Source organism: Rhincodon typus, chromosome 31 (genome assembly GCF_021869965.1).
Source record: "Rhincodon typus isolate 14 chromosome 31, sRhiTyp1.1, whole genome shotgun sequence".
In the NCBI taxonomy this organism is placed as follows: Eukaryota; Metazoa; Chordata; class Chondrichthyes; order Orectolobiformes; family Rhincodontidae; genus Rhincodon; species Rhincodon typus.
The window spans coordinates 37,950,611-37,966,697 of NC_063362.1; the positions used below are offsets into that span (position 1 = coordinate 37,950,611).

Here is a 16,087-nt window from a genome sequence, read left to right on the forward strand (position 1 = left end):
ATGCTGCTTGGCCTGCTGTGTTCATCCAGCCCTGCACCTTGTTGTCTAGCATTCTGGCTGAGTTTGCAGATGATACAAAGATAGGTGGAGGGACATGTAGTATTGAGGAAGCGGGGAGGCAATAGAACGATTTGGATAGGTTAGAAGAGTGGGAAAAGAAGTGGCAGATGGAATTAATGTGGGGAAAAAAATGCGGTTACCTCATCCTTCTTTAGTATGTTTCTTTTTCCTCGGGATAAATTTTTGTTGTGTCTCCTGAATTACTCACAGAAACTCCTGCCATTGCTGTTTCACTGTGTTTCTTGCAAGGCTCCTCTCCCAGTCAATTCTGGCCAGCTCCTCCCTCATGCCTCTGTAGTTACCTTTATTCAACTGCAATACCATTACCTCTAATTCCAGCTTCTCCCTTTTTAAATTGCAGACAAAATTCTATCATATTATGGTCACTGCCTCCTAAGGGTTCCTTTACCTTAAGATCCCTCATGCACTTTGGTAGGAAGAATAGAGGCACAGACTATTTTCTAAATGGGGAGAAAATTCAGAAACCTGAATTACAAAGGGACTTGGGACTCCTAGTCCAAAATTCTCAAGGTCAACTTGCATGTTGAGTTTGTCGTTAGAAAGGCAATTGCAATGGTGACATTTATCTTGAGAGGACTAGAATATAAAAGCAGGGATGCACTTCTGAGGCTTTATAAGGCTCTGGTCAGATGACGTTTAGAATATTGTGAGGAATTTTGTGCCCAATATCTCAGGAGGTTTACAAGAATAATCCCAAGAATGAAAGGCTTAAAATATGAGGAGCGTTTGAGGATTCTGGGTCTATATTCAATGGAGTTTAGAAGGATGAGTGGGGATCTGTTTGAAACTTAAAGAACACTGAAAGGTCTGGATAGAGTGGACATTGGGAAGGTGTTTCCATAAGCAGGAAAGACTAGGACCCAAAGGCACAGCCTTAGAGTAGAGGGAAGACACTTTAGAACAGAGATGAGGAGAACTTCTTCAGCCAGAAAGTGATGAGTCTATGGAATTCATTGCCATAGAAGGCTGTGGAGGCCAGGTCATTGAGTAGATTCAAGACAGAGCTAGATAAGTTCTTGACTGCTGAGGGGATCAAAGGTTACAGGGAGAAGGCCGGAGAATGGGATTAAGAAACTTATCAGCCATGAATAAATGTCGGAGCAGACCCGGTGGGCCAAGTAGCCTAATTTATGCTCCTAAGTCTCAAGGTCTTATGGCATTCCTCCGAGACCCCAACACCCCCAATAGTATATAAAATGGTCTCCCTGTTTCAGAGGGGAATGGCCACAGGGGACTTCTGCATTGCATACCTGTGCTTGCTTGTCTTCCTGGTAGCCCTTATTGATGGTGTGACCAGTTTGTTAAATGTGCTATCCATGACATTTTCATCATTATGGGATGCTCTAGTGTGAGTCCATCTGCAGCTCCAGGCACTGGATGCAGCAAATAAAGAGTGCATCTGAACATATTTCCTATTTGTAAATCTCCTTTGCACCCTCACCAAAGCCTCTACATCCTACCTATAGTGTGGTGACCAGAACTGCACACAGTACTCCAACTGAAGCCAAACTAATGTTTTATATAGCTGTAACATGACTTGCCAACTTTTATACTAAATGCCCCGACTAATGAAGGGAACAATGCCATATACCTTCTTTGTTAACTTATCCACTTGAATGTTGCTTTCAGGGAACTATGGACTTGCAGCCAAGATCTCTCTGTACATTAATGCTCCTAGGGCTCCTGCTATTTACTTTATATTTTTCTCTTGCGTTAGACTTCCCAAAACCTTACACTTGCCTGGATTAAACCATATCTGCTTTGTCCAGCTTTCCAACTGATCTATATCCTGCTGTATCCTTTGACAACTTTCCTCACTATACACAACTCCACCAATTTTCACGGCTACAAACTTACAAATCAGATTACCTACAATTTCATCGAAATCATTTATTTATATCACAAACATCAGAGGTTCTAGCACCTGTCCTTGTGGAACACTACTGGTCACAGCTCCAGTCAGAAAATACCCAACCACAACTACCCTCTATTTTCTGTAACCAAGCCAATTTTGTGTCCAATTTACCAACTCATTGTGGATCCCATGTGACTTAATTTTCTGGACCATCCTACCACAAAGGACTTTGTCAAATGTTTTTGTAAAGTCCATATAGACAATATGTCCTACCCATATCAATCAGCATTGTCACTTCCTCAAAAAACTCAAGCAACCTTTTGAGACAAGAGCTCCCTACACAAACCCATGCTGACTATCCCTAATAATTCCATTCTTCTCCAAATACAAGTAAATCCTGTTCCTCACAGCCTTCTCCAGTAATTTTTCTACCACTGATGTAAAGCTCACCATGCTATAATTTCCTGGATTATCCAGGTATTATACAAGGTTATGCCTTCTTAAAGAAAAGATAAACATTGGCTATTCTTCAGTCTCCTGGGACCTCGCCTGTGACTAAAGCTGATACGAGGAGTTCTATATGCCCCAGCAATCTCCTCACTTGTCACATTTGGTATCATGGTATAGATCCCATCAGACCCTAGGAACTTGTCTACCGTAATATTTTTCAAGACATCCAACACTCTACCACCTTCTTAATATTGACATGCCCTAATCTTACCATTATCCATGTCTTTCTTCTTGGTGAATACTGATTTGGACTACTCATTCCAGGACCTCATCCATTTCCTCTGGCTCCATGCATAAATTTCTTCTTTTGTTCTTGTGTGGACCTATACTTTTCCTCGCTTCCCCTTTGTTTCTAATGCACATTTGAAATGCCTTGGGATTCTATTTAATCCTACTTGCCAAGTATATGTAATGATATGGTAACAAAGTTTCTGTAGTTCTTTAATAAGATAACCTCAAACCTACACACTCCATGTACCTGTTATTCTGCTGTTTTATTCCATGATGTTATGGTTAAGAAACTATAATAAGGTAGATGAAGAGAAGGGGGCGACATAGTAGCTAAAAGGTTAGCACTGCTGCCTCAAAGCTCTGGGCACCTGGGTTTGATTCCACTCTCGGGCAACTGTCTGTGTGAAGCTTGCACATTCTCCCTGTGTCTGCACGTGTTTCCTCTGGGTGCTCTGGTTTCCTCCCACAGTCCAAAATGTACAGGTTAGGTGGATTGGTTATGCTGAATTGTCCATAGTGTCCAGAGATGTTTAGGTTACGTGGATTAGCCATGGGATTTGCAGGGTTGCTGGGATAAGGTGTTGCGGGGAGGAGGGAGTCGGTTTGGATAGGATGCTCTGTGGATGGCCAGTGTGGACTCAATGGGCCAAATGACCTGCTTCCACACTGTAGGGATTCTATGATTCTAAGTTATTTCCATTTACAAGCAAGAGTGAATTAGTAAATATGTGATAATTCCAGTGAACACAGTGAAAATTCAAGAGAAATATCTTGACACAGAGAATGGTTAGACTGTGGAGTGTATTATTTCATGGAATAGTTGAAGTAAATAACATGAATATTCTTAAGGGGAATCGACGGAAAAAGTAATAAATGAAGCTGGTGATAGATTTATATCAATTGGAGCAGTGTGTAAACTTATGTGGAGCATAAACACAAAACTATTGTGGCCTATAAATGCTGTGCAACACCTTGTCATATTTCATAACTACACTGCCCAGATAGAAAATGAATGGTCGGTTCAGTTATATTACTGATTCAAAACATTTTTTTAATGCAGCCACTCTGATTATTGATGTGAAAATTAGCTGACGATGAATCTAGTGAGATTCATTATTTTTAAGTCTTGGCGCTTGGAAATGTTCATTGTTATATTTTTGGCAAGGAAGCAGACCCAATCACTAAGAATTTGTGAAGTTAATCATTTTGATTTTCTTGTCAGGAGAATTTGGAGAGGTTTGCAGTGGGCATCTCAAGTTACCCGGAAAAAGGGAAATATTTGTGGCCATCAAGACCTTAAAATCTGGTTATACAGAGAAACAGAGACGGGACTTCCTGAGTGAAGCAAGCATCATGGGTCAGTTCGATCATCCCAATGTCATCCATCTGGAAGGAGTTGTCACCAAAAGCAGCCCAGTGATGATCATCACAGAGTTCATGGAGAATGGATCATTGGACTCCTTCCTCCGGGTAATATGTTTAAGGTTATTTTATTTCAGGAAATCATGCCAACTTCACATTTGTTGAATAAAACTTGATAATAGTTGGGATCTCTGTCAGGTCTTGCAGTATGTGGAATAGGCTATGTACAGAACATTATCTTAGTTTGCTGTCCATATTTGTGTTTCATAAATGTCAAATGGTTTTGATTTTCAACAAGGGTTATCCGACATTGTTTGGAGTTATGAAAAGGAATTTCAACATTATTCCTTATACTAAATCATTAAGACTGTCCTATAATTATCAGGATGATCATACTTTTGATAATCTACTTGACCCTTAATCTGTCTTATTAATTTAGATATGCTTATATTAAGTGAAATTTTAACCGATCAGTTATATGAACAGTTGCTCTGCTGTGAGATACTTTTAACTTATTGTTTTCCTTCCCTTAATTTTCTTTATTGTTACTAAATCTAATCTGTTATAAGCCATTCCTGACATGCTGACCTGATTCCCGTATCATTGAACAAATTCCTTCTCTTATACACTCCTTTTAGGTTTTGGGTTGTGGTCATTGTAGTATCTATATTACGACTTTTGCACTTCCTTGTAATTTTAAAAAAAAAATATTGGATTGCCATGAATCTTCAGTGTCCACCAAAAATGTTTTAACCACTTGTTGCCATATTTTATCTAAATGTTTTTAGGTGACCACCATGGACGTGAGAAAGAGGTGAATTTAGTGATTTTTATGGTTTTTGTCTTATGTCCACAGCAGAGATGATTTTCCAGGAAGATAATGAGTTATCTTTTGTCCACAGAAATTATCTGGAAAGCACATTCCATCATCAATGTCCATCTCAGGTCCAGCAAGTCTTCATTTAAAAATATAAAGTTTTCAAAAGAAAAAAACTAAGGATTTCTCTTCATGCCTTTTTGGCATGATGTCTTTTAAATGTGCATATGACCCTGCCCACAGCACTTCTACCCTAATCCCTCTTTACCTCCAATCCCAGTACTGTTTTTCCTCACAGCCTTGCTTCCCTGCAATGTCTCCTGCTCCATGGCCTTGTTTCCATCCAGTTCCAACTCCCCCATTGGCCATTGTTCCTTCCTGGCCTCATCATCACTAGGTCCTAACTTTCACTCAAGTCTCATTACCACTCAGTGTTATCTCCTCACAATCTCACCTCCAATCCTAGCCTATCCTCCAATTCCACCTTCATCTATACTCCCAGGCTTGCCTCCCATCCCAGCCTCATCTCCTGCCCTTTGATATTACCTTAAACCATAGGTCTGTGCTCCTGGATTCTCTACTCCCCCAGTCCTGACCTTACACTTTAATCCTAGACTCCAGATGGTGGCAAGTGTTGATTATTGCAGACAGGGCTAGGAGAGGAGGTTGCAGAAGAGTGGGTATCACCTGTCTGCCCAGCAGAGTCCTAGGCTCATTGACCAGGTAAAAACCGAAAGAACTGCGGATGCTGTAAATCAGGAACAAAAACAAATTTTCTGGAAAAGCTCAGCAGGTCTGGCAGCTGTGAAGGAAAAATACAGAGTTAACATTTTGGGTCCGGTGACCCCTCCTCAGAACTGAGGAAGTTGTTGTTGTTATCAATGACCAGGTAATCTGACAAGCTGGATGATAATTGATAGTGCCACATCATAATGCAAATGGGTTTATCATTACAAATATAGTTGTATTGGAGGCAGTTCACAGGATGTTCACTAGATTAATTCCAGAGATTGTCTTACAATGAGAGATTGAACAGTTTAGGCCTCTTCTTGCTAGAGTTTAGAACATAGAACAGTACAACACAGAAACAATGCAGAACACCTCTGGCCCAACTGTGCTGACCATGATGCCATTCTAAACTAATCGCATCTGCCTGCACATGATCTGTATTCTTCTAATCCCCACCTGCTCGTGTCTGTCTAAGTGCCTCCTAAATGTTGATTTTGAATGTGCTTCTACCATCTTCCTTGGCAACATGTTTCAGGCACTTACCACCCCTTATGTGTAAAGAACTTGTCTCGCACATCCCCTTTAAACTGACCTATGCCCCCTAGTAGACCTATGCCTCTTAGAATTTTATATACTTCTATCAGGTTGCCCCTCAACCTCTATCACTCCAGCAAAAGCAATCCAATTTTGTCCAACCTCTAATGCACTCCAGTCCAGACAACATCCTCTTTTGCAACCTCTCCAAAGCCTCCACCTCCTTCGTTTAGTGTGTCAACCAGACCAGAAAAATGAGAGGAGATCTAATTGAGGTATATAAGATGCTAAAGGCGATTAACAGTAGACATAGGACATTTCTCTTCTGGGACAATTTAGAACAAAAGGTCATAGTTTTAGGATAAGGGGTAGCAAATTTAAAACAGATGAGAAACTACTTATCTCAAAAGATTGTCAGTCTGTGGAATTCACTCCCCCAGAGCTTGGTGGATGCCATCACATTGAGGAAATTTTAGGAGGAGATAGACAGATTTTTAATTAGTAATGGGATGAAGGATTATGGGGACTGGGCAGAAAAGTGGAGTTCAGATCATATTAAATGGCAGTGCAGGTTCAAGGGCATGAATTGCCTCCTTCTGCTCTTACTCCTTCTGTTGTTGTGAGTGACGGGAATCTGAAATGCACTGCCTGGGAGGGTAGTAGAGGCAGGAAACCTCTCAACTTTTAAAAGTATGTAGATAAGCACTTGAAATGTCATAACATTCAAGGTTATGGGCCTAGTGCTGGAAAGTGGGATACGTGTAGACAGATCAGCACAGACTCGATGAACTGAAGGGCTTCTTCTGTGTTGTATGACTCTCTGAGTATATGATGCTTCATCCTTTCAACTCTTTGCTCTGGAGCTCAGGAACATCTTAAACTGACATGTTGCCACCAGGCTGCCTTGCACACAAGGACATGCATTCATCTCATATATCTACACACAATGTATTTTATGGCTTTTAGCTTGCTTTCTTATTGCTCACTCATTTGACATTCACTTGGAGATTGTTAGAATCTGGCTCACATTGCTCATTAGCACAATGGAAGTGGCAGGCAGCTTGTCACATCAGGAGCACTGAACAGTTAAAGGGGTGGATATGTAGCTGTTTGACATCAGATTATGTAAAAGTCACACTTGCAGTAATGTGTATTATGACATGACTAACACATTGCATATGCCTCAAGTTAATGGCTATATTTGAAAGGAGCAGTTCTGCATCAGGTCAAAAGGGACTCTGGTTACTCTTGGGCTACTAGAACAGTCAGTTATGGGGTTCATCCAATTCAGCTGCTTAGTTGTCCCAGAATCTGGTGTTTGGCTCGTGGTCAAGCCTGCAGTTCAAGTGCAATTAGTCTGGGGATTACAGGTACCTTAATTGGAGAGCTGTGAAGACATCAGACTAAGGGTTGCGGGATTTTTTTAAAAATGAGATAAAGGGGGACATTAAACATGGTGGAAGAGCAGATAGTGATGATGGAGGAGGAGAGGGGACAATGTCCCCAATGAGTGAGAAGGAAGAACAAAGGGCAGGAAAGGTGAGATTATTTGGGAGGACAAGGATGGTGATAACATTGATTGGACAAGATGCTTGCAGTAGTGACAGCTGCAGTTCATGAGACGTGGTGACAAAAGCGTGCAGTGGCAGAGTTAAAATGAGTGGTGGCCCTTGGAGTGCGAGGTAGCAGAGACAAGATGGCAATGCTTAGACTTATGGAGCGCAAAAGATCATTGACCTTCTCCCTACACTGCTGGGCATTCCTTTTAACCTGAGACACAGTACCAAGCTGGCCTCTATCAGGGCCTGGGCTGGCTGTATCTCATGGCATGGCATCCAGTGTGGACAGCAGGACAATGTACTACCCTCTCTCTACCATTTTGTCCACCAGTAACTCCAGGTCCATATCTTTGGAATGAGGAGCAAGCTTTCCTTTCCAAAGAGCTGAAGATTGTGTGAGAGGAGCTGCTTCAAGCCTTTGTAAACGGGGCACAATGAACCTTACTTGATAATACACTTCAACATCAAATGGGAAAATGCCTCCCCTCATTGCCTGGTATATCCCCCACTTTACTATTACATCAGGGCAGGACACAAGCTCCGGTCCTTTGAAGCATGCAGGAGCACATGCCAGGGGCAGCACCAGGCATAATAAAATTGAGACATGGACTTGGTGAAGCTACAACAGAGGACGACATGCATGCCAAGCAGCAGAAGCAGTATGGAACAAACAGGTCAAGAAATGCCACAACCAATGGATAAGACCTGATTGTGGATGTTGGTGGACAAGGCTGAAGATTGATGCAGAAGTTCTGAATAGATGGTCCATCTCAGCCTCCTCCTGAGGTCCCCAGTGTCATAAATGCTAGTCATTGAGTCATAGAGATATACAGCACAGAAACAGTCTCCAATCAATTCCATTCATATCATGTGATGGGAAGAAACAGCTGAAGCCGCTGGATTCTGCAAATTCTACAGTCCTGACAATATTCCAGGTGTTGTATTGAAGACTTGTGCTTCAGCATTAGCTGCACCACTATCCAAGCCAATTCAGTCTTGCTGCAACACTGGATCTACTTGGCAATTTGGAAAATTGCTCTGACACAGCCAATGCACAAAAATCGTGATGATTCCAACCCAGCCAATTACAGACCTATCAGTCTACTCTCTTGATCATCAGCAAAGTCATGTAATAAGTTGGTAACGATGCTGTCAAGCAGCACTGGCAAAGCAATAACCCGCTTGTTCAGTTCCTGGCCTCATTACAATTTTGGTCCAAACTTAAGCAAAAGAGCTGAATCCTGGAGGTGAGGTGACCATTGACATAAACCCCACGTTTGACTGAGTGTGGCAACAAGGAGCTCCAGCAAAATTTGAGTCAACAGGAATTCGGGGAAGCTCTCTGCTGGTTGGAGTCACATCTGACACATAAGAAGATGGCTGTGTTTATTGGAGGTCAATCATCTCAGCCAATGACATCATTGCAGGAGCTGCTCACAGTGAACTTCTGGACCATCATCTGCTGATGATTGCATGATGTTCGGCACCATCCATGACTTTTCAAAAACTGTAACAGTCCATGTCCATGTGCAACAATGCCTGGACAACCTCCAGCATTGGGTTCATAACTGGCATTCAACATTTATCTCTTACAAGTACCAGTCAATGACCATTGGGAAAGGGGAGATGCAACAAGACCTGGGTGTCTTTGGACATCTGTTACTGAAAGAATGCAGGTGAAGTTGGTGAAGGAGGCAAAAGGTATTTTGGTCTTCAAACCCAGAGAATGTGAGTACAAGAGCAGGAATATCTTGGTGGATTTGTACTGGGCCTTGGTGGGACCACAACTGGAGTATAGTGTGCAGTTTTCCTTTCCTTATCCAACCAAGGATGTTTTGACTATAGAGGTAATACAACAAAGGTTTACTAGACTGATTCCTGGGATAGCGAAATTGACATTTGAAGAGAGATCAGATCAGTCAGGACTGGAAGGATGTTTCCTGTGACCCAGAAAGCCAAAATTGCCACAAGATTAAGGATACTGGGTAGACCATTTCGGACTGAGATGAGGTGAAATTTCAACTTAGAAAGTGGTGAGCCTGTGATATTCTCTTCCACAGAAAGTGGTTGAGGCCAAAACATTAAATGTTTTCAAGAAGGAGTTTGATATAGTTCTTAGGATTAAAAGGATAAAAGGGTATGGGACGAAAGTGGGAACAAGGTACAGAGTAGGATGATCAGCCATGATCATTTTGAATAGTGGAACAGGCTCAAAGGGTTGAATGGCCTATTTTCTATGTTTCTATTATCAATAGAGAATCCAAAAAGGCATTACTATCACTGAATCCCACACTGTCAACATCCTGGGGATTACCATTGAGCAGAATCTGAACTGAACTAGCCATATAAATAAAATGGTTTCAAAAGTAGGATAGAGACTAGGCATTATATGGTGAATAACTTGCCAACTATCTCCCCAGTGCCTGTCTACCATCTACAAGTACAAGTTATAAATATAATGGAATACTCCCTCCTTGCCTGACTGGATGCTGCAACATTCGAGAAACTCATGCCATCCAACCAGTTTTCTTGATTGGCAACTCAACACCTTCAACATTCATTCTTCCACCACCAACACACAGCAGCAGCAGTGTATACCATCTACAAAATGTGCTGCAGTAACTCAACAAAGCTCCTTTGACAGCACCTTCCTAACCTGTGAGCATTACCACTAGAAAAACACGGGCACACCACTAGCCTTCAGTTTCTCTCCAAGTCATGCAGCAGCCTGATTTGTAACTGTATTACTGTTCTATCATTGTCAGTGGGTCAACATTCAAGAAATCCCTTTCCATCAGCACTGTATAGTGTATCTGCTCCCCAAGGACTGCAGTAGTTAAGATGGCAGCAGAGTGTGATACTTAAACCAGATCTCATCAGCTCTGCCCGCTTCTTTCTGTTTTTTTTTTGCTGTCCTTGTGTTTCTTTTCTTCTTTCTTCTCCCAGTCTCAGTGCGGACCTGGCAAGGCATCCTCCTGGCATGGCATGGCAGGCTCCTGGCCTAACATGGGAATCTTTCAGCAGCTGGTGGCAGTTTCTCAGCGGCTCACAGTGGTCTCTCAGCCCAGAATGGGAGTCTTATTTCTTTATTTCCCACTATTCTATGAAGATTTGTAAGGTTGTTGACTTGCTCACTGAGCTTGCTTGTTTTCATTCAGATGTTTCGTCACCATGCGAAGTGACATCTTCAGTGGAGCCTTTGATGAAGCAGTGTTCTTCTACTCCGCTTGGAATTTATACTGTTAGAACATAGAACAGTACAGGCCCTTCGGCCCATGATGTTGTGCCGACCTATTATCCTACTCTAAGATCAAACTACCCTGCATACCCTACATTTTCCTATCATCCATGTGCCTATCCAAGAGTCGCTTAAATGTCCCTAATGTATCTGACTCCACTACCACCGCCAGCAGCGCATTCCACGCACCCACCACTCTCTGTGTAAAGAACCTACCTCTGACATCTCCCCTACCTTCCTCCAATCACCTTAAAATTATGCCCCCTCGTGATAGTCATTTCTACCCTGGGAAGAAGTCTCTGGCTATCCACTCTGTCTATGCCTCTCATCACCTTGTACACCTCTATCAGGTCACCTCTCAAGCTTCTTCACTCCAATGAGAAAGGCCCTAGCTCCCTCAACCTTTCCTCATAAGACCTGCCCTCCATTTCAGGCAGCATCCTGGTAAATCTCCTCTGCACCCTCTCTAAAGCTTCCACATCCAGAACTGAACACAATATTCTAAGTGTGGTCTAACCAGGGTTTTATAGAGCTGCAGCATAACCTTGCGGCTCTTCAACTCAATTCCCCTGGCAATGAAAGCCAACACACCATATGCCTTTTTAACAACCCTATCAACCTGGGTAGCAATTTTGAGGGATCTATGGACCTGGACCCCAAGATCCCTCTGCTCCTCCACGCTATCAAGAATCCTGCCATTAACTCTGTATTCTGCATTCAAATTTGATCTTCCAAAATGAATCACTTCACACTTTTCTGGGTTGAATTCCATCTGCCACTTCTTTGCCTAGCTCTGCATCTTGTCCATGTCCCGTTGCAACCTACAACAGCCCTCCACGCTGTCCACAACTCCACTAACCTTTGTGTCATTGGCAAACTTACTAACCCACCCTTCCACTTCCTCATCCAAGTCACTTTTAAAGATCACAAAGAGCCGATGTCCCAGAACAGATCCCTGCGGAACACCACTGGTCACCGAGCTCCAAGCTGAATACTTTCCATCTAGTACCACCCTCTGTCTTCTATTGGACGGCCAATTCTATATCCAGACAGCCAAATTTCCCTGAATCCCATGCCTCCTTACTTTCTGAATGAGCCTACCATGGCGAACCTTATCAAATGCCTTGCTAAAATCCATATACACCACATCCACTGCTTGACCTTCATCAATGTGTTTTGTCACATCCTCAAAGAATTCAATAAGGCTTGTGAGGGATGACCTGCCCCTCATAAAGCCATGCTGACTATTTCTAATCAAACTGTGCTTTTCCAAATAATCATAAATACTATCTCTCAGAATCCTCCCCAATAATTTGTCCACCACAGAAGTAAGACAGACTGGTCTGTAATTCCCAAGATTATCCCTATTCCCTTTCTTGAACAATGGAATAACATTTGCCACCCTCCAATCATCTGATACTACTCCAGTGGACAGTGAGGATGCAAAGATCATCGCCAAAGGCACAGCAATCTCTTCCCTCACCTTCTGCAGTAAACTTGGGTATATCCCGTCTGGCCCAGGGGATTTATCTGTCCTCATGTTTTTCAAAATTTCTAGCACATCCTCCCTCCTAACATCAATCTGTTGGAGCATATCAGCCTGTTTCACACTGTCCTCACAAACGTCAAGGTCCCTCTCACTGGTGAATACTGAAGCAAAGTATTCATTAAGGACTTCCCCTATCTCCTCTGACTCCATGCACAAGTTCCCTCTACTATCCCTGATAGGCCCTACCCTCACTCTGGCCATTCTCTTGTTCCTCACATAAGTATAGAATGCCTTGGGGTTTTTCTTAATCCTACCCGCCAAGGCTTTTTCATACCCCTTCTAACTCTCCTAAGTCCATTCTTCAGTTCCTTCCTGGCTACCTTGTAGCTCTCTAGAGCCCTGTCCGATCCTTGCTTTCTCAACCTTAAGTAAGCTTCCTTCTGCCTCTTGACTGAATGTTCCACATGTGTTGTCATCCAAGCTTCCTTCACCTTACCATCCCTTCCTTGCCTCAGTGGGACAAACCGATCCAGAACTCGTAGCAACTGCTCCCTAAGCAACCTCCATATTTCTGTTGTGCTTTTCCCTGAGAATATCTGATCCCAATTTATGCTCCGCAGTTCTTGCCTAATAGCATGATAATTCCCCCTCCCCCAATTAAATATTTTCCCATACCATCTGTTCATGTCCCTCTCCATGACTATAGTAAAAGTCAGGGAGTTGTGATCACTATCACTGAAATGCTCTCCCACCGAGAGATCTGACACCTGGCCTAGTTTGTTGCCTAGCACTAAATCCAATATATCCTCCCCTCTCATCAGCCTATCTACATATTGAGTCAGAAATCCTTCTTGGACACAACTGACAAAATCTGCTCCATCCAAACTATTTGCACTTAGGAGGTTCTAGTCAATATTAGGAAAGTTGAAGTCACCCATGACAACAACCCTATTACTTCTGCACCTTTTCAAAATCTGCCTCCCAATCTGTTCTTCAGTGTCTCTGTTGCTATTGGAGGGTATATAGATAACTCCCAATAAAGTGACTGCTCCTTTCCTGTTTCTGACTTCCACCCATAATGGAGAAACCCTCCTCAACGACCTCCCTTTCTGCAGCTGTGATACCATCCCTGATTAGCAATGCCACTCCCCCATCTCTTTTATCTCCCTCCCTATTTCTTTTGAAACATCTAAACCCCAGAACATACAACAACCATTCCTGCCCCTGTGTCATCCAAGTCTCCGTAACGGCCACAACATCGTAGCTCCACGTACTGATCCATGGTGCAAGTTCGTCACCCTTATTCCTGACAATTCTTGCATTAAAATGGACACACTTCACCCCGTCGCACTGACTGCAACTTTGCCCTATCAACTGTCTGTCCTTCCTCACAGACTCTCTGCATGCTGTGTCTGCCTGTACACCAGCTATCCCATTCTCTGATCCGTAGCTCCATTTCCCATCCCCGTGCCAAACTAAATCTTCCCAAAGAGCTCTGGCAAACCTTCTACCCAGGATATTGGTGCCCCTCCAGTTCAGCTGCAACCTGTCCTTCTTGTACAGGTCCCACCTTCCCCAGAAGGTAGCCCAATAATCCACATATCTGAAGCCCTCCCTCCTACACCAGCTCTGTAGCCATGTGTTCAGCTGCCCTCGCTCTCTATTCCTAGCCTCACTAGCCATGGCACCGTTAGTAATCCTGAGATTTCCACTCTGCTCGTCCTGCTTTTTAGCTTCCAACCTAATGCCCTATATTCGCTTTTAAGGACCTCATCCCTTTTCCCAGTTATGTCATTGGTACCATGACTTCTGGCTGCTCACCCTCCTCCTTAAGAATCCTGTAGACTTGATCCAAGACATCCCTGACTCTGGCATCCGGGAGGCAACATACCATCCGGGTGTCTCGCTCGGTACCACCGAATCTCCTGTCTGTTCCCTTAACCATTGGATCTCCTGTCACTATCACTCTCCTATTCTCTATTCCCTTCTGAGCCACAGAGCCAGGCTCAGTGCCAGAAGCCTGGCCGCTATGGCTTTCCCATGGTAGCTCGTCCCCACCAACAGTATCCAAAGCAGTATACTTATTATTGAGAGGAACAGCCACAGGGTACCCCTGCACTATTTGCTTCTTCCCTTTCGCTCTCCTGACAATCACCCATCTACCATTATCCTGTAACTTGGGTGTGACAACCTCCCTATAACTCCTATCTATAACCCCTCGGCCTCCTGGAGTTAGAACAAAGAAAATTACAGCACAGGAACAGGCGCTTTGGCCCTCCAAGCCTACGCTGATCCAGATCCTCCATCTAAACTTGTCGCATATTTTCCAAGGATCTGTATCCCTCTGCTCCCTGCCCATTCGTGTATCTGTCTAGATACATCTTAAATGACACTATCGTGCCCACCTCTACCACCTCCGCTGGCAACGTGTTCCAGGCACCCACCACCCTCTGCGTAAAGAACTTTCCACGCATATCTCCCTCAAACTTTTCCCCTCTCACCTTGAAATCGTGACCCCTAGTAATTGAGAGCCCCACTCTGGGAAAAAGCTTCTTGCTATCCACCCTGTCTATACCTCTCATGATTTGGTAGACCTCAATCAGGTCCCCCCTCAACCTCCGTCTTTCTAAATAATCCTAATCTACTCAACCTCTCTTCATAGCTAGCGCTGTCCATACCAGGCAACATCCTGGTCAACCTCCCCTGCACGCTCTCCAAAGCATCCACATCCTTTTGGTAATGTGGTGACCAGAACTGTACGCAGTATTCCAAATGTGGTCAAACCAAAGTCCTATACACCTGTAACATGACCTGCCAACTCTTGTACTCAATGCCCCGTCCGATGAATGAAAGCATGCCGTATGCCTTCTTGACCACTCTATCAACTGCGTTGCCACCTTCAGGGTACAATGGACCTGAACACCCAGATCTCTTTGTCCATCAATTATCCCCAGGGCTTTTCCATTTACCGTATAGTTGACTCTTGAGTTGAATCTTCCAAAATGCATCACCTCGCATTTGTCTGGATTGAACTCCATCTGCCATTTCTCCGCCCAACTCTCCAATCTATCTATATTCTGCTGCATTCTCCGACAGTCCCCTTCACTATCTGCTACTCAAATTCATCCAGCTCCAGCTGCAGTTCACTTACCCAGTCGGTGAGGAGCTGGAGTTGGGTGCACTTCTCGCAGGTGAAGTCAGAAGGGACACTGCCCGAATATATTAGTTCACTTACCTGGCTACCCCTTAGCTCGCGCTCTCACCACTCCTGCTGCTGAGTTAGAGGCTGCTATCTCATAAGGCAAGTTTTTTATAGATCCGTTTCGTCCATTATGGTCATTACCGGTTTTGATCTGTATGAGTTTGCAAATAGGATCAAATTCTATGCATTTGTTAATTGCATTATGGGTGAAGAACCATGCCTCCAATAATCCCCTTGAGTGTCTATGTTTGGCTTGGGCTACTATGGCTACCATAGTCAAATGGAACACCGCTTCACCGGAGGCTCCACTGATGATGTCATCTAGCATGGTGACGAAACGTCTGAACAAGAACAAGCCAGCTTGGCAAGCAAGTCAACAACCTCACCCACAGCCCAAGCTGCAGATGTTTGCCAAAACTTTGAAGATCTGTAATGCTCAACTTTTTAACTTTGTTTTGACTTTTTTGTACCTGAGTTTTT

At 43.5% G+C, this 16,087-nt stretch overlaps 1 protein-coding gene across 1 annotated transcript in view; it reads left to right on the forward strand.

Annotated features, from left to right (window-relative positions):
- Window positions 1–16,087, forward strand: part of LOC109922779 (ephrin type-B receptor 2) — a 383,441-nt gene that overhangs the window by 332,549 nt on the left and 34,805 nt on the right. The window contains exon 12 of the mRNA XM_048614910.1: window positions 3,900–4,147. Coding sequence (XP_048470867.1) covers window positions 3,900–4,147 — 248 coding nt within the window. The remainder of the gene's footprint in view (window positions 1–3,899; window positions 4,148–16,087) is intronic.